Source organism: Paroedura picta, chromosome 10 (assembly GCF_049243985.1).
Source record: "Paroedura picta isolate Pp20150507F chromosome 10, Ppicta_v3.0, whole genome shotgun sequence".
Classification (NCBI taxonomy): domain Eukaryota; kingdom Metazoa; phylum Chordata; class Lepidosauria; order Squamata; family Gekkonidae; genus Paroedura; species Paroedura picta.
The window spans coordinates 31,054,420-31,081,128 of NC_135378.1; the positions used below are offsets into that span (position 1 = coordinate 31,054,420).

The 26,709-nt window shown below is 45.0% G+C and overlaps 1 protein-coding gene across 3 annotated transcripts in view; it reads left to right on the forward strand.

The window, feature by feature from the left end:
* Positions 1–26,709, forward strand: part of KIT (KIT proto-oncogene, receptor tyrosine kinase) — an 89,042-nt gene that overhangs the window by 51,675 nt on the left and 10,658 nt on the right. For all 3 annotated transcript variants that reach the window (XM_077301994.1, XM_077301996.1, XM_077301995.1), the window contains exons 6-17: positions 607–796; positions 2,559–2,674; positions 14,077–14,191; positions 16,472–16,665; positions 18,034–18,140; positions 18,321–18,447; positions 20,106–20,210; positions 20,768–20,878; positions 21,860–22,001; positions 22,915–23,003; positions 23,339–23,466; positions 24,278–24,400. In XM_077301994.1, coding sequence (XP_077158109.1) covers positions 607–796; positions 2,559–2,674; positions 14,077–14,191; positions 16,472–16,665; positions 18,034–18,140; positions 18,321–18,447; positions 20,106–20,210; positions 20,768–20,878; positions 21,860–22,001; positions 22,915–23,003; positions 23,339–23,466; positions 24,278–24,400 — 1,547 coding nt within the window. The remainder of the gene's footprint in view (positions 1–606; positions 797–2,558; positions 2,675–14,076; positions 14,192–16,471; positions 16,666–18,033; positions 18,141–18,320; positions 18,448–20,105; positions 20,211–20,767; positions 20,879–21,859; positions 22,002–22,914; positions 23,004–23,338; positions 23,467–24,277; positions 24,401–26,709) is intronic.

Here is a 26,709-nt window from a genome sequence, read left to right on the forward strand (position 1 = left end):
TGAACAAACACCCCCCCCTCCCAATGTTGTACAAACACATTACACTTGTGTGTGAGTAAATTGTTATTGGCTCCTAGCTTTCTGGTGCAAGTCAAGGTGCTAGTTCTTAAGTATTGGAGTCTCAGACAGCTTGGATTATTCTGAGAAGGCTTCTGCAGAGTTTATCACTGAGTCTCTGTTTATCGATCTCTGTGTTGTTTTATGGTTATTTTCCATATGTGAACTGCCTTCTGATACGGACCAAAAAATAGATGCAAATCCAGTGAAACATCTGCACTTTGAAGTTCCCTTTTAATATAAATTTTCCTGGAGTGAATGGCTAGATCTAGATCCAATATCCAGAGCAGGATCCCTTTGTAAGCCATAAGAATTATCGCTCACCTCACTCAGTAAAATGTTACTGGGCACTCACAGTTTTTCATTTAACTGATAAAAATCAGTTTTCTGCAGGTGGAAATTTATAATCTGCTTTATCAGTAAAGTTTCCTTATCCCATTGACCTTGATTTAAATTACGCACACATAATACACACACATGCACTCAGACCATCGGTAGGAAAAACTGGAAGGTCTACAGGCAAGATAATTCTGTATTTCCACCAACCAGGTAAAGGATATATCAGTCTATCCGCTATGACCAACACAACGGTAAATGTCAATGATGGAGAAAATCTGCATTTAGCAGTGGTGTATGAAGCATATCCAAAACCAGAGGAAGAATTATGGATATATATGAATGAAACTCTGCAAAATTCATCTGACCATTACGTCCGAATCACCAGTATAGAGAAAAACAGGTAATGCAGATTGGTGCACGCAAACAGGTTTTTGATCTGGCTGGTTCTACCTGTTTTTTAGGGAGGACCACAGCAAGATCTCTCTGATTTCTATAGATTTTATTGGCAGAAGCCAAGAGAGCAGTGCAGGAGTTGTGTCCAGATCTCCATTTCTTCTCCAGCATCCAACTATTGTACCATGTTCCGAAAGAGAGCTGTCATAATGCTTTTCTCATCTGGAGATAGCAGGTTGTGGGGAGGAGGCTCAGCTTAAAGGTGAACCAAAAGTGTGAATGAAAGCCAAGATACCTCACAATATGTTTTAACCAAGGCAGTGTCTGAAAACCTACATTATGTCCAACGATGTAACTGAAATAACAAAATACCATGCTGGAGGCCTTTCCTGTGTAACAGATGGCACATTTAATTTGGTGCAGTTGTGCTGAATGACTGGCATGAAAGAAAAGAAGAGACTTGGCTAAGTAGTAGGTAAATGGTGTGATGCTTGTTTCTGTCCCACCATGCATTCACAGGTTTTGTAATATCATTTTAGCCTCCTTACATTCATAAGTGTTGGTCTGAGACATCTGGGTGTGCAACACATTGAAGGCTGTCTGGAGTACACTGTAGGGAATCGTATCCACCCAAGCCCAGGTCTCTAGCCCAGCATCCAGACACCTATGACTCCAGAGAGCCAAAAATGGAAAAGCAGTGATTGAGAGAAGGCCTATCAGAGGGCAGATGGGATGCTAGACTAGCCAGTATATGAAAAGAATGGCAGGCAGAGATTCGTATGATGCTAAAAAGCTTCATAGACATGCTTTGAGAGCCCCAGAAGTGGTATCAGCTGGCCGCTCCTCCCTGTCGCCCCCCCCCAAGGTGACACGTGACAGGATGTGACATCACCACCCACATTAACAGGCAGGCTTGAGGAGGTCTGGGGGTGGGGGAGAGAAAGGTAGGAGGGGAAAGTCTGTGGACCCCTGGGGGGGTCTGCACACTCCTGGTTGAGAATCTCTGCTATACGGAGATGGAAATGATGAGAGTAGAGCAGACTGGAGTTACTTGGCATAAGATCGCACTGTAAGAGTCAACATTCTCTGTGTTACATGAGCAGTTTGCTCCAAGGTAAAGGTTATGATCACAGGTACTTGGTAGGCTATGGGAGAAATTGTCTGAGGACAAAAAGTCTGTAGAATGGTAAAGGGAGCCTTGGAAGTACTGGGAACATTTTTGTAAAGTATAGCTACATCGTTTTTATATCTAAAGCTTTAAGTTTTGATTATCAAAAATTTGTATCCTGTTTCCCATTCTGGGCTGGAGGAAATTTGATGGATTTATTAATTGACCTGTTAGCCATCGCGAATGTTAAGTTGTATGCTTCCAGTTATGCAAATTGACTGTCTTATACTGGCCCAGTTGATCTTGTGCCCTGAATTCCGGCATGGTTTGGCTCTTTTCATTGTAAATGGTTGGAGACCCTTGGCCTTAGCCACAACTCACCACAGCCTGACTCACTGATTTTTGCCCATGATATTTGCTGCTGCAGTACAGCTTTGGTGTGTAGTAGAAAGAGCAGAACTTTAATTCAGAATCATTTCCAACAGTTTTCTTTTAAATTGGTGTTAAAATGTGACCGTCTGCAGAGTCTCAAAGCACTTCAGAATAGGACTCCTGAGTACAACACAGTTTAAACATTTTCTGGGGAACTCTCTCATGACGGCTTTCTACTTATGCGGCAGATAACACGAGTAACAGAACTGATTTTTTTCTTTTTCTGTAGATACTTCAGCGAGCTTCACCTTACACGACTGAAGGGAACAGAAGGAGGTGTTTACACATTTTGGGTGTCTAATACAGATGCCACCTCGTCTATATCGTTTAGTGTCTATGTGAACAGTAAGTAGAAGAGAGCAGCCTACAGTGTTTTGTTGCAGGCCCTGTTGCATTTTATGTAAATGGAATGTACGCACAGATTCTTACAGTGTCTTACTGCTGAGACAAGGGGAACCTGAATGAAATTTAGAAACTGGGAGAAGTCTTGAAAACATGCACTTCTTTTTCCTCCCCTTAAACCCAGTCTAAACTGGGCTACCCAGCCGAGCCCCAGTCCTGACAGAATCAGATCCTGGGTGGGGGGGGGGGGGCTCCGTCTGGCCCTTCAGTCTGAATTCGTCTGCCTGGCAGAGCCGCAGCCAAATCTGCAGGGAGGGTTCTTCCCACAAGATTGGCTGCTTGGCAGGATCTCTTGGGCAGTCTGGTTTAAACTGGGATGCCCAGCAGAGCTCCAGCTCAGTGTTATGGGGTTTGGGTCCATTGGACCTTAAAAATTCCATATCTGAATCGCTATTGGGATTTGTTTTCTTCAGTAATTCTCTCAAGTCCAATAGACCCAAACCAAAAAATACTGAGGAAAAAAACTGCACACACCAACTGAATACCAATCCAATTCTTGGAGGCAACATCAGGATTTGGCCTCTGTTCCATAGTTTGTTGGCCACTATTTGAAATACAGTTGAGGACTACAGGCCTCCGCACAGATTTTTTTAGGAGGGGGGGGGAGGTTATAAGCCCAAAGCCCAGCCAGATGCCCTGCCCCGCCTGCTGGAGGCGGCGGCCGCCTGGGCGTTGCAGTTCCCCAGGCTTCTAATCCTGGGTGACTTCAACGTCCACGCGGACGCGCCCTCTTCAGGACTTGGCGGGGACCTGGTGTCATCCATGGCGACACTAGGGCTCTCGCAATTTGTTGCTGGGCCCACCCATTACGCCGGCCACACGCTTGACTTGATTTTTGGCTCCGGGATAGAGGTGGATCTGGATACAGCTTTGGCTGTGCCGTGGTCAGACCACTATGCCCTGCGGGCCCGGCTTGAGATGCCACCCCCTCCCCAGTTGGGCGGCGGGCGTATTTTTGCCCGCCCGCGGAGACTCATGGATCCGCTCGGTTTCCAGAATGCTCTGCGGGACCCGATGCCTCCTGGCGACTCACTTGCGGCCATGGTGGGGGACTGGCAGTCCCGCCTGACGGCCGCCATAGATGAGATCGCCCCTAAACGTCCTCTCTGCCCTCGACTCAAACGGGCCCCCTGGTACACGGGGGTGCTCCGGGAGAAGAAGAGGGAAGTGAGACGACTGGAGCGAGTGTGGCGGAAGACTCGTGACGAGGCTACAAGAACATCTTATCGCACGCTTATGAGGGCGTATGAGATGGCGGTGAAAGTGGCTAAACGTGAGTTTTTTGCCACGGAAATCGCGTCCGCAAGCTCTCGCCCGGCCCAATTATTCAGGATAGTTAGATCACTTACCGCCCTTGAGGGGCGCCAAAACACTAGAGAATTGGAAATCGGCTGCGAGGCATTTGCGAGCTATTTTGCGGATAAAGTCTTGTCACTCCGCCGCGACCTTCCCTCCACAATTAATACAGTGAATGAACTGGAGACCTGTTGGCCGCCATTGGTAGTGAGGTTTGATGGCTTCAGGCGGCTCTCTTCTTCTGAAGTGGACAAGTTGCTAGGTTCAGTCAGGGCGACCACCTGCCCCCTCGACCCCTGTCCTTCTTGGCTCCTCAAGGGAGGTGGCCAGAAGATAGGAGGCCAGCTCAGAGACATCATCAACTCCTCCCTGAGTACGGGAGAGTTTCCTGAGCGGCTCAAGGAGGCGGTGGTCCGCCCTCTCCTGAAGAAACCATCGCTGGACCCGCTGGACCCTGTTAACTACCGCCCAGTGTCGCATTTAGCGTTCCTGGGCAAAGTGGTGGAGAGGGCGGCAGCGGACCAGCTCCTGGCTTTCTTGGAGGAAACTTCAGCACTCGACCCATATCAGTCTGGCTTCCGCCCTGGCCACGGGGTGGAGACGGTTTTGGTCGCTCTGCTGGATGACCTCCGTCGCCAGCTGGATAGAGGCGGGTCAGCCGTGTTGGTCCTTTTAGACCTATCGGCGGCCTTTGACATCGTGGACCACGAACTGTTGGTCCATCGCCTGGCCGGTACGGGGATACGGGGCACAGCCTTGTGCTGGATACGCTCCTTCCTCCAGAACCGGTCCCAGAGGGTTGCTGTGGGGGAAGAGCTCTCGCGGCCCTATAGACTCCCTTGCGGGGTCCCTCAGGGTGCGGTCCTCTCCCCCACATTGTTTAACGTCTTTATGCGCCCTCTGGCCCAGCTGGTACGGAGCTTTGGGCTGGGTTGCCATCAGTACGCTGATGACACCCAGCTCTATCTCCTAATGGACGGTCACCCGAACTCCCCCCCGGAACCATTTGCCAGATGTTTGGAAGCAGTGACAGAATGGTTCGAGCAGAGTCGCCTGAAACTCAACCCCTCCAAGACGGAGGTCCTGTGGCTGGGGGGAAGGGGGCAGGAACAGATAGCGCGTTTACCCACCCTAGCAGGGGTGCAACTTACCATCGTGCCCCAAGCTAGGAATTTGGGTGTGACCATTGATGCCTCCCTGACTATGGAGGCTCAGGTCAAGAGAGTAGCGGGCCAGGCATTTTTCTACCTTCGCCAGGCCCGGCTACTAGCGCCCTACCTGTCCCCTGACCACTTGGCCACAGTGATCCATGCGACAGTCACCTCCAGAATAGATTTCTGTAACTCGCTCTACGCAGGCCTACCCTTGTCCCTGACCCGGAAACTACAGCTGGTACAAAATGCAGCTGCCAGGGTCCTCACTGGAACATCTTGGAGGGCCCACATCCAGCCGGTGCTGAGGCAGCTGCATTGGCTGCCAATTGCTGCCCGGATCCGGTTCAAGGTTTTGGTTTTAACCTTCAAGGCCATACGCGGGTTGGGACCCACATACCTGAGGGACCGCCTACCGCTCTATGCCCCCCGCAGGGCCTTACGCTCTGCGGGTGAGAACCTGTTGGTCGTCCCCGGCCCGAAGGAAGCGCGCCTAGCCTCGACCAGGGCCAGGGCTTTTTCAGTCCTGGCCCCTACCTGGTGGAATGAGCTCCCGGGTGATCTGCGGGCCCTGCGGGATTTGTCAGCTTTCCGCAGGGCTTGTAAAACGGAGCTCTTCCACCAGGTCTATGGTTGAGGCTGGGGTCAGCAAATCAGGGACATCGCTCCCCCCCTAGGAGTTGGAGTGTACGCTACTCCCCTATCCTTTCCTCTTCACCTCTTAATAATTGGGGGAGGGATGGGATTTTTAGCCGCCATGTTAGTAGAGTGATGTTTTAATGGGAATTTTAATGGGATTAGTTGTTGTGACCCGCCTCGAGCCTATCGGGAGAGGCGGGAAATAAATCTAATAATAATAATAATAATAATAATAATATACATTCTAGAACCTTTGTGAAACTTCTTAGTCCTACCTCACTTTTCCCTCTAATTTTTAAACTCCTTTTCTGTCTTGCACCATTGTTAATAGGTTTTCATTGATTCAATGAGTAGCTTTTTGTATTCTTTCTTTCATTTAATCTGGGGGGGGGGGGTTAAACATCCAACCCCTCCCCCCTTGTGCAAAGCCTTGGTGGGCTAGGCAGACCACTGATCTGATCCAGCTAGATACCTGTTATATTTTGTATGTAAACCTCCCAGGACCAAGTCTAGTGCTCTGTTTATTAAACCTCTTCCTTCTGCTTCTTCTCTTGGTGACATCTTCATCAGTATTCAGAGGAGTATACAAAATCATTAATTCAGATGTAGCCCAGCACTAGTTATCGTGGGTCCTTATTCCATTCCAAAACCCCATCCTGGGAGCAGTTTTATAGAGGCTGGCTTGATGTACTCCAGTGTTTTTCATTATGCCTCAAATCAGAAAAACAAGATACTAATGGTTATATATATTGCTCACTGCTCCAGTGACAACAAATTAATTATTGAACGTTTCATTAAGCTGTTTTGCATAGTTCCATCCTCTTGTCAATAATCAGCCACTAAGTGCTTTAAATCTGTAATTTCATTAGTTTTATTAAGTGCTGTGGAGCTACTATCAAGACAGATTCCAAGCATGCTTAAAGAGAGCCTAAATAAGTTACTTTTCCTCTTCAACATCTCAATGATCTTCACTTTAGCTCTATGGAGTCAATTTACATTACTTTTATTACCAGTTTCCTTTCCTTCTTAATTACTAAAGGCAAATAAATATTTAAGATTAGGTGGTGATGTTGCAAATGTTCCTTGCTAGTGTCCTCTGGAGAGGAAACTGTCACCCAACAACCCAAACCTATGTAGTCCTGTAATTTTAATTTGGATATATGGGATAGATGTGCCAGTGTTATCTCAGTTTACATTACTGAGCCAGAGATGTGAGTGGTGCATTATTTGGTGTGGAACAGAAAGGGGGCATTAAACATTTACATGTGGCCCATAAGTGAGCAGTGAAAAAGTCATAGGTATACTCTTACTAGTCAATGATCATATCAATAAAAGTGGAAAGTGTCATAAATAGTAGGACTGACATGACAATGCACCACCTCCAGTTTTTTTGCCCTTTAGAGAGAAATTTTAGCTAGCTAGCAAGCATGGTGGACTTGGCCCACTTTCCTGGTGCATAGGGTGCCACTGTAGCTGTGTTGTGTTTTTGGCCCATTAATATTTTTATGATCAGATTGAATTATAGAATCATTGAGTTGGAAGGTACCTCCTGGGTCATTTAGTCCAACCCTCTGCAGAATGCAGGAAATGGCCACAAGAACCAGGCACCTACACAATCCCTTCTACCCAATTCATGCTCAAATTATTCCCCACCCCACCCCCCAAAATCTCCAGAATTCAGTCTGGCCTTGAGGAAATTCACCTACCATCTCACAGTGGCAATCAGCAATTCCATGGGTATGCAAGGAAGGGCCACAAGAGACAAACATCCATTTCTGCCCACCCACTCACAATCTGCCCGAGTTCATAAAATCAGCATTTCTGTCAGATGACTATCTAGCCTCTGCTTAAAAATCTTCCAAAGAAGGAGAACCCACCACCTCCTGAGGAAGCCTGTTCCACTGAGGACCCGCTCAGACTGTCAGGAATTTTTTCCAGATGCTTAGCTGAAAATTCTTTTAAATGTCAACTCATTGGTTCTGGTCCAACCCTCTGAGGCAACAGAAAAAAACTCTGCTCTATCTTCTGTGTGATAGTACTCCAAGTATTTGAAGATGGCTATCATATCAACTCTTAGTCATCTTCTCTCCAAGCTAAACAGATCAAGCTCCCTCAACATTTCCTCATATGACTTGGTCTCCAAACCCCTCACCATCTTCATAGCCCTCCTCTGGACGCACTCCAGTTTTTTTTTTTACATCCTTCTGCATTTGTGGTGGCCGAAACAGAACACAGTACTTAAAGTGAGGTCTTACTACAGCAGAATGATCTTACCACCCCATGTCATCTGGACACTATACTCCTTTTGATACAGCCCCAAATCCCATTTGCCTTATTAGGTACTGAGACACACTGGTGACCCATGTTCAATGTATGGTCTACTAAGACCCCTAGATCCTTTTCAGACATACTACTGCCAAGACAGGTCTCCCCCATCCTATAATGATGCATTTGATTTTTCCTACCTAAATGCAGAACTTTACCTTTATAACTGTTGAAATTCATTTTAATCCAGTTTTCTGTATGCCGTTTGTAACTCCTGCTGTCAACTTTGGTTAAGTCTTAAATGTATTTGTGCTCTACACAAACACACCCACTGATTGCAGTTTTTATGCTGCCACTTCTTATATTAACTCAGGTGTAGTTCTCTCTTCCTCTCCTGCTAAGCTAAGAAAAAATGACTGCCCCATGCTCACCCAATGATCCAGATCTTGCTATCCTGATCCTGCACTCAAAGTACTGCATCCCACTAGCATGTTCTTAGGTTTTTGAAATATTGTATAAATATAATATAGCTCTAGTAGCTGTGTAAAGAAGCCCTCCTAAACAATTCAGGTTTGCAGAAATCCTGTAGAGTGGGAACCTCCTGATGTCATCAGCCAGGTCATTTCATAAGGTGAAGGCCACAACAGAGAATGGGCAGTTGCTGATTTTACCCATTTTGTCCATGTTCTTGACATGGGTGCTTCCCGTCTATCCAGCAAGGAGGCAGGACTGAAAATGTTCTTGTCTCTTGGGTGGACCTATGAGCTCTCAGCCTTTGGAGTTGGGGCATCAGCAAGGTTGTCTCTGTTTGCATGAGCTTCCATCATTTAAGCTAGGAAGAATGGAGACAGCTCCCTTTTAAAAGTTCTTCACCTACAAGACTTTATGGCTTCCATAAACCTCACCAAGGCATATCTCCACATTCTCATTCTTCTAGCTCACCACAGGTTCCTGAAATTTGCCTACAACAACTTACACTACCAGTTCAAAGCCCTGCCTTTTGGGCTTGTTAACAGAAGAAGAAGAAGAGTTGGTTTTGATATGCCACTTTTCTCTACCAGGAGTCTCAAAGCGGTTTTCAGTCACCTTCCCTTTCCTCTCCCTACAACAGACATCTTATGAAGTAGGCGCCTCACAAGTTATTTTCCAAAGACCTTGGTAGATCTTGTCAATCAGCAGGGAATCCATATTCATCTATATCTTGATGACCTAAGCCCCCCATGAGTATATAGATTTCCATCTTGGTGGTTATCTGTAGTCCTGTCAGTGCTCACGTAACCTCCATTTGAACTTTTGAGAAAAGTTCCACTAAAATGGCTGAGAATGAAGATCCTGTTTCTGACAGCTGTAACATTGGTCAGAAGGGTCTTGGAATTAGGAGCTCTATCTTCCAGGAAAGGTCTTTGTTTCCCACAAGGATTAGCCCTTAGAATGGATCCAAAATTCAATCCAAAGGCCAGTACTTCCTTCCACCACATTGTTCCCTTCATTCTTCCACAAACCATCCCAACCCAAAGAAAAGGAATGGCACATGCCAGATCTTTTCAGAGCTCTGAGGTCCTATGGCAGGCAAATAGCACCAGTTTTTAAAACAAGCTCTCTCTTCACCTGTGAGCCTGCCCAACAAGGGACAGAAAATGTGTAGATCACTAATAAGTTACTCTGAGGCAGTGCATCTCACATCCTTAACGGATTGACAATCTCCAGGTACCATCTTGAATTACAGCTAATTCCATTCATAGTGCTGTAACTAATGCCACATTGGGTGCTAAAGCTTCTGTTGTGGATATCTGTAAGGCAACCATGTAGACATTTCTCTCCGCCTTCATCAGATGCTGCCAAATAACATTCCCGCCTCAGCAGATGCAGCTTTCAGAAGAAGAGTATTACAGCAAATGGTGCAGGTGGACTTATTTTACCATCTGATGTGGGATACAGCTGCTTTTGGACAGGGCAAGAAGGGAACATTGACACCATTAGGGCTCCTTCTGCTGTGAAGAAGGAAGCACATCCTTCTGATTTAAAGAAGGGGACCACAAGCTGATTGTCAATACTTTCTCATTTCCTAAAATCGTGAATAGGTTACATAGTATTTTAGCATAGATTCTGGCTCAAGAGTTACCGAACCAAGGAAAATAAGTGACTCTGCCCTGGAAGATGGGAAGTCTGGAAGAGTTTTAGTCCTTCCTTCTTGATGGACAGATGGAAATTGCCCGTGTCAAGATGCCCTCCCTTGCTCAGAGCAGAAGGAACCCTCATGATAAGTGCCATTGTTCCTTAATGCTTCCAGACAAAAGGGTTTTCTTACCCAGCCTTTTGATCTGACGTGATAGCCTCTGGTTTATTTGCACATTCAGGCAGCAATGAGTTTAAAGAACTCCTTTCTTAAGGACAAACCACTGTTGACTTCCTGCTTTCTTTCCAGGATCAGTGATGATGAAGAGATGATTGTCCAATAAATCGTTTGAATGTAACATGTAAAAATTCTCTGCCCTGTAAAAAGCCTTCCGGTTCTGTCACACGATTTAGGTACCTGCTGCCAGATGAATAAATATTAGCAACGGCATCCTGGGAATACATATGCAAAACTCCCCTTAGCTTCAGTGACAGTTCCATAAACAGAACCGCCAGCACTTGGCCCTCAGTCTTTATGTAAAGTGCCTCAGGGAATGGCTGAAACTGCTTTTCTGCACTGTAACATTGGAAACCTTAACATGTCACTGGAAATACAGGAAAGTGTGTGTGTGTGTGTGTTTGGCAGAACCCAATGACTGGAAAAATATATAAACCTAAAAACAATTCATTAGGAAAAACTCAGCTGATACACAGTGGGTTAAAAAGCAGCATTGGGTATATCCCACTATGATTAAGCTAGTGTGGTGTACTGGTTAGAGCAGGCTTTCTCAGCCAGGGTTTTGTGAAACCCTGGGGTTTTTGACGGCATATCTGGATCGAGTGGGGTGGGCTTGTCAGCAGGCCCAGGACAGAGCTCCTTAGCAGGCAGTCAGCAGGCTGCGAGGTCCTCGTTAGCAGGCCCAGCCTAGCAGGCCAAGAGGCCCTCGTTAGCAGGCCCTCCACCACGACCCTTTGCCTAGGGCCCTCTCCCCTTACCTGCTGCTGGCCCCAGGCACTGAGGCACGCAGAGGGGGCCCAGGTGAGTGTGTACACAGCTATGGTTACCAACCATATTTTGCACTTTTGGGGCTTCTTGAAGCCTGAAGTATGTTTCAGGGGGTTCTCCATGATAAAAAAAAATCAGAAAGGCTGGGTAAGAGTGTTGGACTAGGATCTGGAACACCTGGGTTAAGATCCCCACTCTGCCATGGAAATTGGCTTTTGGGAGTAGACTTATTATGGTAAAATGTATTTATTTATACTTTCCCTTTCTCTTCCCAGTGGGGACCCAGAGCAGCTTATATTGTTGTTCTTTCCTCCATTTTTCCCTTTCAGCAACTTGATGAAGCAGGTTAAGTGTGTTGACTGGCCCAAGGTGGTCCTGCACATTTCCATGTCACTGAATTTGTCACTCAGTTGAGTCATGTTGTAAATCAGCCCTGGCCCTTCTGCTAAGGGCTTGGTTGACTTGATGTTTTGACTGATACGCTGCATGCAGCTGCAGAGAGAAGGGTATTTTCAGTTCCTGTAACACAATCCATTTGTGGATAAGAAAGAGGGGGAAAAGGAAACGGAGAGAATCCACTGGTTTCCATGCACTGTTTCGAGAAGTAAACATCACCTGAGGCCACTGGGCTTTGTAAAGGGCTCTGTACTGCATAATAATTCAAATATGTTTTATGAGTTTGTAGTAGCCACAGAGACATTTATATTGCCTAGAGGTAATACTCAATGATTTCACAAACGCACCCATTTGTATACTTATATAGTGCATTCCTAAGCCAATTTCAGTCGGCTTGGAATGGCATCGGCTGCACTGCCAGTAATCTTTACAGCTGGCCTATATTGCAGGCGGTTTTATAACCAGGTTACAGAGCAAACAGGAACCCAAACTCTTTGAAGGTCATTCATTGAATTCATTATTGAGCTAAGATTTTGACTGGAGATTCCTCGGCTCATATTTCCTCCTGTTACCACAATGCTTTGTTGGGGGTGGGTGGGAAGGTGCCATCAAGTCACAGCTGACTTGTAGCATTCCTGTGGAATTTTCAAGGCATGAGACATTCAGAGGTGGATTGCCGTTGCCTTCCACCATGTCACGACCTTGGTATTCTTGAGTGGTCTCCCATCCAGATACTGACCAGTGCTGACCCTGCTTAGCTTCCAAGAGCCGACAAGATGGGCTTAGCTTGGGCTATCTAGGTCAAGGCACAGTTACGCTAAGGCTTTCTAGTTGAATGTTTTTTCTGGGATTTTTGATAACTCAGAATTGGAGTGTTTCTGGATGTCAAGGCATATTTTCCCAACCTGTTTTGGCTTCCATTCCTAATAGAGCTGTCCAACTCCTCCATTAAATAAATCCTTTCAGGATGTTATGGAAAAGTTTGTCAAAATTCTTTCCTTGGTATACCTGTTCCTCTGAATGCTTTTTCAAAGTCAGCTAGAATAAATGTCTGTAAATCCTCTTTATCGCTGCTGTCTTCCCTTGGGCTCAGATACTAATCTTAACACACAGCAGTGCTGCAGTTTCTTTAAAACAAGTGTAATAAAGGAAAGCATAATGTCTTCAAAAAGGAAACAGAATACTAAAATCCTTAATCTGTGGAGATGTGTATTTCAGCCATGTAATGGAGTAGGAAGCCATTCATCTTTACTTCACTTAAAGAACCTACTTTTAAAAACTGGGTTTAATAATTGTCCTGACATTGGTTTTACATTTCCTGCAAGATGAGCGGAACAAGTGGGTTTTGGGGCCCACCTGATCCCTGGTTTTGGTAATCAAAGCAAATAAAAAGTGGACATGGTATGAAGCTCTTTGGAAGGATTATGGATTGTGTTGCTCAGCTAAAGGCAGACCTTTCTACTGACTCAGGTCCTTCTTCCAGTTTAAGGCTTTTAGTGCCTTGAGCAGTTTGATTGAAATGATAGGCTATAGCCCCTAAATTCAAATTTCTATTTACTCAGTGGTCATAGGCAAGTTACTATTCTTCAGTGACCTTAATAATATTGGCATAATTATACCAGTTTGTATTAAGACAGATCTTTGTGTTTCACAGTCACTTCATTTAGTGAGGTCCTGGCTGCCAGTTTTTTATAAAGAAAGGTAGGACAGAATTACTAGTAGAAGTGCACCACTGCTCTCTGCAACTTCTCCCCCCCCCTCCCATTTTAAAGCAAGAGTTCGAGGTACAAGTTTACTAATCTAGCTGGAGTGAAATCTGAAGCTGCAGGGGAAAGCAACAGTAGAAGAGCTTTTTTTTTTTTTTTGTACCCACTTTTCACTACCTGCAGGCGTCTCAGAGCAGCTTACAATTGCTCATCCTCCCTTTCCCCACAGCAGACACCCTGTGAGGTAGGTGAGGCTGAGAGAGCTCTAAGAGAACTGCTCTGTAAGAACAGCTCTGAGAGAACTGTGGGTGGCCCAAGGTCACTCGGCGTCAGGGGGAGTAGGGAATCAAACCCAGTTCTCCAGTTTAGAGGTCACCTCTCTTAACCACAACACCAAGCTGGCTCTCAGAAGGTAGAATAGAAAGTAGAATAGCTAAACACCCCTCCCTTATCTGATGCCTCTCCTCTACAAATTGCTCCCTGCTGGTGACTGTTATGCTGAAGAGAAGCAGTGGCTGGGTTTCAGCACACGAGGCGGCTGTGGATTGTGGTTCCATCCGTGAATAGGTCTTGACAAGATCTGGCGAGACAAAGTGTATGAAATAGTACTTTAGATGCAAGTTCCCAGTTTGCTTAAGTATCTTCCACCAGTCTGTCCCGTGCTAGCCAGGACGTTTCAATTATCTGGGCTGCATCTGGAGCAAAGTAAGAATGTGCAGTAATGAATAGACCAGAGGGATGACTGTTCTCCTGCATTTTTCCCCCTCCCAGCCAAACCAGAGATTATCTCTTTGGACAGACTTAGCAATGGCATGTTGCACTGTGTGGCAGCTGGGTATCCTGCACCTACGATTGACTGGTACTTCTGCCCGCCGTCTGAGCCAAGGTGAGTGGGTGATCCACTTTTGGCATGCACTGGAACACTGGTTTAGATGTTAGTTAGTAAAACCGGCCACAAGATGTTCACGCCCTGCCTGCACTTCACATAACCCGCAGCCCTGGCTGGCGGGAAGGCTGGGCCTCTCAGATGACCTGCCTGCATGTTCTGATGCTTTTTGTTCCCACGCTTCTTTTGCCTGTAGCTGGGCAGTGCCTTGGGGCAGTTGGGTTTCTTCTAGGGGCTAATTTTGTCCAGGGCCTTCAGCTTCTCACTTCTGCTTTGTAAATAGTCTTTATTTATAGTGGGGTTTTCTGTTGTTTACTTTTTTCTTCTTCTTCAAATGAGCCTCTGTAATTTATGACCAGGCATTAAGGGCCAAATTGCACTTCAGAAGACTTACATCCTCTTACAGCAGGGCTGTTCTCGGCCCTAATTATCGAACTCCGTAGAATGACAGTTACAGAATAGCTTCTGTGTATGGCTATTATCTTTTGGATTTATCATGTAATAATACAATTTTCCAGGGCACAGGATAATTAGATTCCCATTTATACACACCAGATTGTATGGTAAATGTGTCTTGTAAGTGGGGTGGGGAGAATTAACTGCAAAGGTAATTACCAAGTTTCTAAGAAGATTGTATGTCCTTTCATGCAGGTAGAGGATTTGCAAACAAGGAGTGTAAAATACTTATTTTGTCAGCATACCAGGCATTATTGTGGGAAGATAATACATTTTCTCTCCAAATCATTTTTCAAAAGTTATTATTTCCCCCTAAGTTTGCTTTCGAAATAACACATTTTTCATCAGCAAAGGCAAAATGGCTGGAACCAGAAAGCATGCTTCATCCAAAAGTGATTTTAAGTGGTAACAAAATGCATTGAAAAACTAACGTGGTGCCTCGTAAAAACAAATCCAAAGATTTGATTGCAATAGGAACAGCATTTACTAGGGGAAGTCCAATCTTGCTTCCCCCCCTCCCAAATTCTAATGGCTGATTAAAACTGTTATTGTGGATAATAAAGTAGAACCAAGTATTTTTCTTTCTCTCAATTTGCCCAGTGTCCTTTCTGCTTATATAAGTGTGTACTGAGGTAGGGGAAGTGAAAGTGCTCTCGAGTATCCCGTGCTGTGGTTCTCAGTGTCTCCAGCCCCAAACCGTCCCGTTGCATTGTCCTGCCACCATTCTGGCATAAGCTGCTGCCCTAAGGGAATGGAGACTCCCTCTGCAACACAGCAGGGACTCCAGAGTTCAAACAGCTTAGCAGATGGTTTGACAGTTCCCTTTTTTCAGCTCCTGTGCACCGCAGCCTTTTTTGGCCAGCTGAGTCTTTGCAAAATGTCAGTGAGACTTACTCAGGAAGGAGTCCATCCAGGTGAATTGCACCTACTATTATTTTGGTTGACCCAAAGAAGGGGGGGAATAGTCCCTGACAGATGTTAACCTTAGGATCTGTCCTTAAGTGTAGAAATCTTCAGACTGCTGTAAAGTCATAGGAATTTGTTAAAATAGGCAGCAAACATTTGGTCACCTAGTTTCCTTGCTAAGGACACAAGGTAAATTGCTGTGCTAAACAGAGTTATGCTCTTGGGATCCCACTGAAGGAAATGGACTTCAAAAAGTCTCTGCTTATAACCAGCTTGGTGCAGTGTTCAGGAGCAAGGAGTTCTAATCTGGCAAGCCAGGTTTGAGTCCCTGCTCTTCCTCCACATGCAGCCAGCTGGGTGACTTTGGGCTCACTACAGCACTAAAGATGTTCTGACCAAGCAGTGATATCAGGGCTCTCTCAGCCTCACCTGCCTCACAGGATGTCTTTTGTGGGGAAAGGGAAGGGAAGGCGAATGTAAGCTGTTTTGAGACTCTTTTGGGTCGAGAAAGGTGTCATATAAGAACCAGCTCTTCTTCTTTTAACTGCAATGTAAATTATTTAAAACAGACATAGACTAAGGAAGCAAAATCTGATAGCATATTTTCCCACAAGCAATTCAAAATATTACTTCTATCTTTTGAGAACAGTGACTAGATCCTCCACCAACCATAAGCTCTTCCTTCACCACCAGTTTGCTCCAGTGAATCCAAGAACCCAATGTCCCCAATGAAAATCATAGGGGACATATTGGGCCCCTACAGTGGGACGGGGCAGTATCAGCAGAAATCACTCCCCACAGTTGCTTGGCCGCATAGAAGGTACAAGCCAATAACCTTAAGAAACTTCGGCATGTTGCATAGCTAGTCAATTGTCCACCAAGTATGTTCTTTTTCCATGTGTATTGTATTTCATCCAGATGCTCGGATTCGGCCAGAATGTCTTCTGTGGATGTGAAGCCCAATTATAGCACCTCCCCCCTCCCTTCTTTTGGGAAGATAGTGGTTTCAAGCACCCTGGATGCCAGCCAGTTCAAGAACAACGGCACCATCAAATGTGATGCTTCCAACAACGTTGCCAGCAGCTCTACCTTTTTCAACTTTGCAATTAAAGGTATGGGCCAGAGTAACCTTTGAAGTGGCCTGCAGGGCCTTCAGTGCTCTGATCTGTTCAACTGGACCACCGTCTGACCAGCGACAGGATAATCACCTGCTGCTGCTTCCCTCCTCTCTGTTGCTTGTTACCTTTCACACCTCATTTGTTGAAATGTATACTGCAAGCTTCCTGGTACAGGCCATGTAGTTGTTTTTAGAAATAAGTTTGTATGAAGAAATAAGTGTATTGCTTGGTGTAGTGGTTTGGAATAGCAGCCTGTGATCTGGATAACTAACTCTCTTCTCCACATGAAGTCAGCCAGAGGATCTTGAACCAGTCAGAGTTCTGTCAGAGCTTTCTCAGCCCTAACTCACAGGTTGTCCGTTGTGGGGAGAGGAAGTGAAGGTGATTGTAAGCTGCTGGCTGACTTGGGCCAGTTAGTTCTCTCAGAGCTTTTAGCCCTACCTACCTCACAGGGTCCCTGTTGTGGGCAGAAGAAGAGGGGAAGGCCTTTGTAAGTTGCTTTGAAACTCCTTCAGGTAGTGAAAAGCGGGGGTATATAAACCATCTCTTCTTCTTTCTTCACCATGATGCCTCCTATGTTAGATATTCTCTTATTCATTGTTGACTTGGATCCTGTGAACCACAAGTGGAAAGAGCTGGTGGTCCAGGATCTCACCCACCTCCTTCTCCCCAGGAACCCTTTCTGGCCTTCAGAAGGTTGATTGCAGGCTTGCCCCAGTTGGTCAGTGATCATGGGGAGGAGGGCAAGGGAACAAGCTCACCTTTTCTGACTCTTGCATGAGCAGAGCTTTGCTCACCAGAAAAGAGAGGAAACCCATTTCACACTCTTTCTCCTGCCCTTTGTAGCTGCCTGACATTGCACAATGCATTAATCCTCCCCAGTCCCTCAACCCCATTAATAAGCTTTTCTGAAGTCAGAAAACAGAAGATCCAAGAGGGAGGTGGGGAAAGAGGCACAGTCCCTGACCCCATGCACCACGCAGCATCCAACCCTTTCTATTAGGTGTTTTTGTTTTGCTGGGTCTTCGCTGGTTTTTCTACAGTTTTACCCCAAAGCACTGTTTAGATAGCTTTGTAGAAGTACACTGACATCAATAAAAAAAGGGAACTGAGAGTTACATTATGATTTCTACTGAGAGTGGAAGAGAGAGGGAGAGAGAGAATATATAGAGAGATATATAGATATATAAATCACTAAATATTATTTGTGCCCTGTCCAAAGTGCAGTCTCTGGAGGAACGTCCATTCTTTCCAGTTCATTGCTTTAATTTGGAACTGAAATGGCAATAAGAGGGCAGGCTGGTTCTAGCCTTTCTTGTGCAGCAGTTCACATGGGGTGATCTTTTGTCTTTCTCTTTCTAGAACAAATCAGTACTCACACCCTTTTCACGCCTTTGTTGATTGGCTTTGGGGCGGCAGCAGGGATAATGTGCATCACCGTTATGGTTCTCATGTACAAATATCTCCAGGTAAGACTCGGGCATTCATAATGTCTGTTGCATTGCCATCCTGCCTCTGATCCCTGGAAATTCACTCCCATTGCAGGCTGTCTCGTGTGCCGTTCCGTCACAGACACCCGTGACGTTATTTTGCAGCTGTTTTTATTTAGCCCCGTTTTAGCACTCAGACTTCTTTGACTTATTTTCCAGAAACCCAAGTATGAAGTCCAGTGGAAAGTGGTTGACGAAATCAATGGAAACAACTACGTTTACATAGACCCTACGCAACTACCGTATGATGACAAATGGGAGTTTCCTAGAAACCGGCTAAGCTTTGGTTCGTTTGTGTACCCTTGAAATATACACGTAAAAGATTGCTCTTGTGAATGGCCAGGTATCCACAGCTCTTGCTATGCCAGGCTAACCATAATATGGGCACCATAATATGCATGAATAAAGCATCCTGGTGCCGGAATGTGTAAGGTTCTAGTTCTGGCAGTGTCAGGCTAAGCCAGGTTTCTTTGTTGACCATTTATTTATTTATTGTATGGCATGTGGAGTGTAGCCATAAAATCCGAGGATTATCTGGCAGCCAAGCGAGGGACGTTCAGAGTTGGCTTGCCATTGCCTACCTCTGCGGCATGATCCCTAGTGTTCCTTCCAAATCCTTGCAGGTCTTCCATCCAAATACTAGCCAGGATCATCCCTGCTTAACTTTTGAGATCTGATGGGATTGTACTTGCCTGGGCTATACAGGTCAGGGTTCTTCATTGACCAGACACTCCTTCACCAGACCCCTATTATCCCTGGACCAGTTATGGATCTCATAGTGTTTCACTGTTGCTGACCACATCTTAGGGGGGCAGGTGATAAAATTGGTTTCAAAAACAAAGCCCTTCACCAAAATGTCCCACTTTGGTTACATTCCTTTTCTGAAGTATGTCCCATAGTCTATGATGTTCCAGTGCCATGACATTTAAAAGTCGCAAACAGTACCATGACTTTGTAGATACCTGTAAATTATAAGTGCTTTCTTGCATGTTATTTGGTATATGCATGGTATATGTGTAAAGTAACAAGCAAAAAAGAGGTCACATATGCAAAACAACAACCTCACAGGGTTTTTTCCCTCATTTTTTGCATGTGTGTAATGTAACCAGATGAGCCTCTTGTGGCGCAGAGTGGTAAGGCAGCCGCCTGAAAGCTTTGCTCATGAGGTTGGGAGTTCGATCCCAGCAGCCGGCTCAAGGTTGACTCAGCCTTCCATCCTTCCGAGGTCGGTAAAATGAGTACCCAGCTTGCTGGGGGGTAAACGGTCATGACTGGGGAAGGCACTGGCAAACCACCCCGTATTGAGTCTGCCATGAAAACGCTGGAGGGCGTCACCCCAAGGGTCAGACATGACTCGGTGCTTACACAGGGGATACCTTTACCTTTACCTTTAATGTAACCAGGAGATCCCCAGGCAAGAGACATTTGGAGGTGATTTGACATTGCCTGTCCCCATGTCACGACCCCAGTTATCCTTGGAAGATCACCCTTCCAAGTTCTAGCCAGGGCCAACTCTGCTTAGCTTACGAGATTTGATTGGATCAGTCTTGCCTGGCCTATCCAGGTTGGGTTATTTACATGTGACAGATATCACAGGATTTGTGGACAACAGAGTGACAAGTTGGTGTCCAGTAGGAAAAGACTAAAATGGGAAGTGATGTGGAAACAAGTGATACCGATAGGCATGTGCTACGTGACAATACTGGAGAAATAAATACCTCCCTCTTTCCTTATCATAAATTGCACAATTTTGTTACCTGTGGCACAATAGCTGAAATGGCCTCTTAATGGCTGGGCCCCCTGCCTGGGGTTCTTACGCTGACTATGCCAGTATGAATTACTTCTCAAAAAGGTTCCAATGGAGTGGCTAATTCATCCTGCACCGTTAATCCCATCACCAGTCCACTTTACTGATTCTTTTTGGGCTTTATGGAAATACTTTAGGTAAAATCCTCGGAGCAGGAGCTTTTGGGAAAGTCGTTGAAGCCACCGCTTACGGACTGTCCAAACCAGACGGGGCAATCAGAGTCGCTGTAAAAATGCTCAAACGTAAGTCCCTGGGTTTCGGTTTCATTTATTTTTAAATTTTGCCTCTTAGGTTGCTGTCCAAAGGTGCCCCAGATTAATTTACAGAAGCTCAAAAGCTAAACAGTAACAAAACAAGAAATATAGCAAGCCACAAGCTGCCATCCCAGCCAACTCTGGCATCATTTCTGCTGTCCATCTTAAACAGCCAGTTCCTTTGGGAGTGAGCTGTACTATGAAGCAGAAGTGTCATTTTCAGTCTGCCCCAGTCCAGGAAACCCTTCAGCAGGGCTGTCTTGGAACAACTTGAAGCAGGAGATCAGTATGGGGCAGGGTATTCTGTAGGCATCTGACTGTAAGCTAATTGTCAACTTCCTTCGGCTGACTGTTTCAGTCAATGCCTTCTGCACATCTAGCCATTTAAACCTTGACCTTTCTTCAGGGAGATCTGGGCAGCCATTGTATCTTCAAAAGAACCCTGTGAGGTATTGTGACTACGGTCAGATCACCCAATGGGCTACATGGAGGAGCTTTCTATTATTCTACACTGCCATGATTGTGCTCCCTCCTTCCCTTTCTAGCCAGTGCCCACTTCACGGAAAAAGAAGCCTTGATGTCCGAACTAAAAGTGTTAAGTTACCTTGGCAACCACATCAACATTGTGAATCTGCTTGGAGCCTGCACTATTGGAGGTACAGTTTTCAACGTGACCCTCAAATTTAGCGTAACCGCTGGTAGAGTCTCATTTCAGAGTATGGCTATGCCTCTGGTTTCAAAGGTTCTTGAGAGCAACAAGGACTGTTTCTTCATAGGAACCTTCCATGCAGGCACTTCAGCCATTGGGAAGCCCAGAATCTTAAAGCCCTTCATTAAACTATCCATGTCTGCTTGTTCCAAAAGTGAATCTAGGCCCTTATCATAATTTCTGCCTGGCATAAACTTAAGTGAATATTTTGCTATTTAAAAAAACCCTGTAGTTAGTGAACCAAGGGTGAAAAAGCTGCCCACGTTAAGTACTACTGGTACAGAATCCTATAATTGAAATACCATGCAGCGTTATTACATATGGAAATGACTTAGAGGCAGCCAGGCGTTCAGAAAATGCATATTTGATCTCAAAACATTGGGCTTGATTCCATTTTCAAATTTCACTTTTAATAGTAGCAAACAGGTCTTGCGCGTCTAGCTTTCTGTCTCAGTAGGCCGTTCTGTCTGGATGGTTTTTTCCTATTACGCCAAAGAGTGTAATATTTTACATCGTTTCCAAAACATTACTGTAAGAACGAGAAGTCCTACTGTAAACAGGAGTGAATCAAAGGGGATTAATGTGAGAAGCTTACATTTGGAACAGATAACTTCCTTCAGGAAGTCTTCCAAAATGAAACAGATGTGCCTGGTTTGCACCATTATCACAATGCTTTATTTAATTCATGTTTTTCTTTGTTCTAAACAGAGCAGTACTATTGGTGTTGAACTAATTAATTGGGAATGACATCGTTTTAATTGGAAGCCTTCTGAATAGGCTAGGCTGGTGATGTGATGTCACCGTAACTTTTTCAAGCAAAAACACTGCTCTACAGTGCTGTTTGAAATGGCCCCTTTTTGTGCATGTAGCAGAATAATCTTTTTATTTTTTTTTTAAACTCTATTTCTGACTTCCTCCACATCTGCAGGTCCCACTTTGGTCATCACGGAATACTGCTGCTATGGTGACCTTTTGAATTTTCTGAGAAGGAAACGTGATTCCTTTATTTTCCCCAAGCATGAAGAAACAGCTGTTTACATGAACCTGCTACATCAAAAAGAACGCATGTGGTAAAGATGTGCCAATGTTTGCTGTCAGTGCCAAGAAATGACAGAGCATCTTCTGTATATATTTGCTTTTCATAGATTTGTACTGATTTTGTGAGGAGGGAGAATGCCTTTATGGGTGTATTTCATTCTTCCTTTAAGGAGTTCAGGGTTTTATGTAAGGCTGTCTTTTTTAGCATCACAGAACCCTTGTGAGCTGGGCTGGCATTAAAGATAAGGCTTTTCCTTATGCCATCCAGCATTGCATTGTGGCCACCTGAACTTCTGAAAATGTTGCGATTTGACTGCAGTGCTCTGTCCAGCACATAAAAGTGCTCTTTTCTTAAACCAAGCTGAATTGAACACCCATAAGCTTTTGACTAAGTCTTTGTGTGCTATAGATCAGCTTGTCATTCGAAAGGACCCTTTACTCATGCTCATAATTTTATTTAGAAATCCCACAACCAAATAGGCAGCCATTCCAGTTTACCAGCCCACTAAATTCTGTGCTGACCAAGTAACCAGATTATGTGGGGTCCAGTGATAGTCACTTTTTTGCTGTCACTCAGGCCACAATGCTTCATGGCCTGTCAGAATTTACTTGTCACTCATTCTCAGACTGAGGAGCCATTGGGGATCTGGAGAGAGAACTCCCTCTCACAGGGAGAAGAAAGATAGATCTGCTTACCCACCCACTCAAGTCCTTACTGTCATGGCTTAGCAAGTGTTAACACTTTCTAGATTGCAAAATCCATATATCACTTGAATAGGATATGGTTCTGGATGGTTTGTGCCCAAATGCTGCAAAATGAAGTAGAAATCCATTGAGATAATCCAAAGGCTTTCACTTCCTAATTTTCCCAAACAGATGAAACTTGTCGCATTCTGTTGTGTCCCATATATTAAGTAACCTAATGGTTCCTCTGCTTGTCTTCAGCAATGGCATCAATGAATACATGGACATGAAACCCGGAGTCTCTCCAATCATCCATGCCAAAACAACCTCAAGACATCCAGGGAGGCCAGGTAAATTTTCATCCCAAAATGCCGGCAGGTGGGTGGGTGGATGGGTAGATAGAGAGAGGAGGGTTTCAGTTTTTAAATGGTCTGTAGTACTAGCCAGACATGCCTGATCATAAAACCTGATGATTTGGTGACACAGAGTTTTATATATACTGCAGTTCAATTTTTTTTCCCTCTAGGATGGTTGCAAGATAGTCAGACTTGTGATAACAGATTATATATTTGTATGTATTTATTCAGCACCAGTCTCTGCTAGCGAAATATCTGCGACTGGAATATCCTCCCCAAAAGCCGTAATTAATCTGCTTTATGATATTGTTTCTGTTTGTGCTGCTTAGGATCATTTGGTAATCAGGACGTCACTGTTGCCATTTTAGAAGATGATGAACTGGCTCTGGATATTGAAGATCTGATCAGTTTTTCTCACCAAGTTGCAACAGGCATGAGCTTCCTTGCCTCTAAAAACGTAAGTGAATGAAAGACGGTGAATGAGTTGAGAAAGTCTGGGGTACACAGTGACGATTCTTGGTTGCAGCAAATGCAGAGATGTACACAGTGGTGAAAGAAATCCCAAAAGATGAATTTTCTGTGTGCTCCCCCCCACTTTAAACTTTTCCATTTTTACCACAACTCCAAACTGGCTCTGGAGGGTGTGGCTGTCTTAGCTGCTGGAAGGTTTTGTTCTTTACACATATGCTATAGCAATACAAATGACATCTCTCCAGGTGTCTTGCAGCTTTCCCTCTTAGTTCCTTTCCAGGCAATTGGGACAGAAACAGTCTGCCCTTTATCCTTAAAGTTTAGCTATTGGGAACACTGGAAAATGATTTTGGGGGGGGGAATTAAAACCAAGTTCCCCATTTTTTCATTGGCCCTCACATCTGTAGGAAAGAAATTCTTCTGTGTAGCTCAGCAGTACTGTAGAAAAAAATAAATATACTCATGTCCAGGAGACAATACTTGAAAGTAGATTCCATTTGTTTCAGTAGAAATTCTTTCTGTGTAAATGTTCCTTAAATTGTAGTAGTTTTGAACTCAGAGCCTTCCTAGCCATGGGATCCTCCTGAAGCTACCCCAGCCCAATCAGATCTCAGTATCTGTTTGCCAACCCTCCAAGTCCTACCTGTTATCTTACTGGGCTTTTGGCAAGCACATCAAGACAAGGTTCCTGTTTTGCAACAGATCAGCAATTCTGCATATCAAGTGTAAAATAACAAAGACTTTCAGTGACTGTTTTGTGTCTTTGTGTCTGTTTTGTGTATTTGTTTTGTTTGTAGTGCATTCATAGGGACTTGGCAGCAAGGAACATCCTCCTTACTCATGGGCGCATAACAAAAATCTGTGACTTTGGCCTTGCAAGAGACATCAGGAATGACTCGAATTATGTGGTCAAAGGAAATGTAAGTATGTCTGAGTGCAGCCTGCATCTCCATAGAGGCTAGAACTCCTCTCAGCTCTTAACTCCAGTAGATTGTGCTGTAGCTTCCTGTCTAATAAGTCATGGGGACAGCTTAGAATGGGGATGGAGGTGAAGAGTGGAAAAAAGCCAAATGGAAAAACTCCCAAATGGAAGGCGCAAGGAAGGGTTCCCTCTGTCGCTGCATACCACTTCCCCTTAAATGAACTTCCTTTTGACTGAATCCCTTGATTAAACCAGTAATCTCTTCCTGCGGGCTGGAACGTGCTAGTCAAAGTGCCTTCTTGAGATGATGAGGATCCGAGGCTCAAGCAAAGAAGGCTGCGTTCCTTCCTCTTACAGCCTCCGATGCTTCCACCTCCCTGCACAGTTGAATGTGGGATGCTGACTGCTGAGACGGGACCAAAGCAGGCGGGCAAACACTGTGGAGTGACTGAAGATATTTTTATGCCCCTTTTCTCTAAGAGCTCAAAGTGGTTTACAAATAAAAACAAATCACAGCATTCTAAAACCATGTGACATCAGATTGACTAAAAACACCATATGCAAGACAGAACTCTTCCACTGGGTGTTTGGTTTATGCCAGAGCATAGAAGATCTAGATGGCTCCTCCTCCTCCAAATTTCCAAAACTCCAAATTTATAACAATCCTGAACAATTCATGGGATTAGCATCTGCCCCCGTCGTAGGGCACAGAACTTGGTCAATCTATTGAGCCTTAGGGGGTGGCCTGGTGGGGATGGGATTTGAGGGTTTTTATTTACTGTTGTTATTGTTTTATTGTGATTTTATCTCTGATGTAAACTGCCACAAGTTGACTGGCCTGAGAGTGGCAGGTAACAAATCTAATAACAATAATAGTAATAATTATAGTAATAATACTAATAAAATATATGGCTGCTTCTGGACAAGAATGATTCCCCTTGTTGTGGCCCATCATCCACTCCTTATCACCTTAGTGCTTTTAGCTAAGTTTTAAATATATATATCATTAGTAGCTCTATTGCCGTAGCACAGTGAAGGTACAGTGATACAGATAACAATTTTTAAAAGGAGAAGAAGCAGCCTACTAGTGGCAGACACAAGGAATGAGGTTGCCACATGTGGATTGGGCAGGTACAGAACTCTGAATGTTCCTGCCTTCTCAATGGCTTTTTCTGGAAAGATTATTTGAAAGAGGGTTTGGGAAAAAGGGCACGGGCAGGGGAAACTTGGAGCACACATCCCTTTATCCTGATTCAGACCATTGGTTCACCAAGGTCCACACTGCCTATTCAGACTGGCAGCAGCTCTCTCTCACATCACCAACCACCAGTTCCTTTTAGCCGGAGGTACCAGAGACTGAACTTGGGACCTTCTGCCATCCAAGCAAACCACTGAGTCACAGCCCATCCCTGAAGAAGGACAATTGCACAATGATGTCATGCAGATTCAAAGAAAAAAACACCTGCTGTGGATTGGGGAGGGGTGGGTGTGTGTGAAGCCAAAAGTTGGTGTGGAAGCAGCTCGCAGTCTCAGCAAAATGCTCTCCTGAGCTAGCACATCAGAACAAAGATGCCACGACCTTTCACCCTACTGCCCCCTTCCAGTGATAGATACATGAGAGAGAATGCTCTCATTTGGGCTGAAACCGTTCTGACCTCTCTCAAAGAAAAGGTGGAGAGTAAACCATGTCAGAAGGACGGAGGCAGTTCCAAGGACTCTTATAAACTACTGACCTGTGCAACTGCACAGGCAAAGGGAACAAGGGCGACAGATCCGGTTTAATTCTCAGGCTGAGATCTGCATTTTTAAAGTCAGGACAACAGCTTGCAGGTGGGCAGTAAGTAATTACATTCCATTTATCTAGATTAGGGGGTTTCGGTGTCCTTAGTTGCCTGATGTTGCCTAATCCACAAAGAGTCAGAAGAGGAATTGACTGCAGCTGTCAGGAACTGAGGGCAGAAGACGTCCCTTAATCGTGTCTGGCATAATCTCAAACCAGATGCTAAAGGAACTCTTGAGAGAGATGGAAAGCGATAGCAAGCCATTGCCTCAGTCTCGAGCGAGAGCGCTTTGATCACCCTTGGGTGCCCAAAGATAACAGCAGTTCTGATTCAGGGCTTTTGTGGCACATTCTTAGGTAAAGCAGGAGTGCAGATTGCTTCCCTTAATGCAAGACTGCATGCTCTTCCTGTATGTTAAAGCCGGCCATATTTATGATGTGATCACATGCTGTGTAGTGAACATAATGCAGCCCAGTCATCTGGCTGTCAAAACCAGCTATGAGTGTTCACCAAACACCTACAGAAC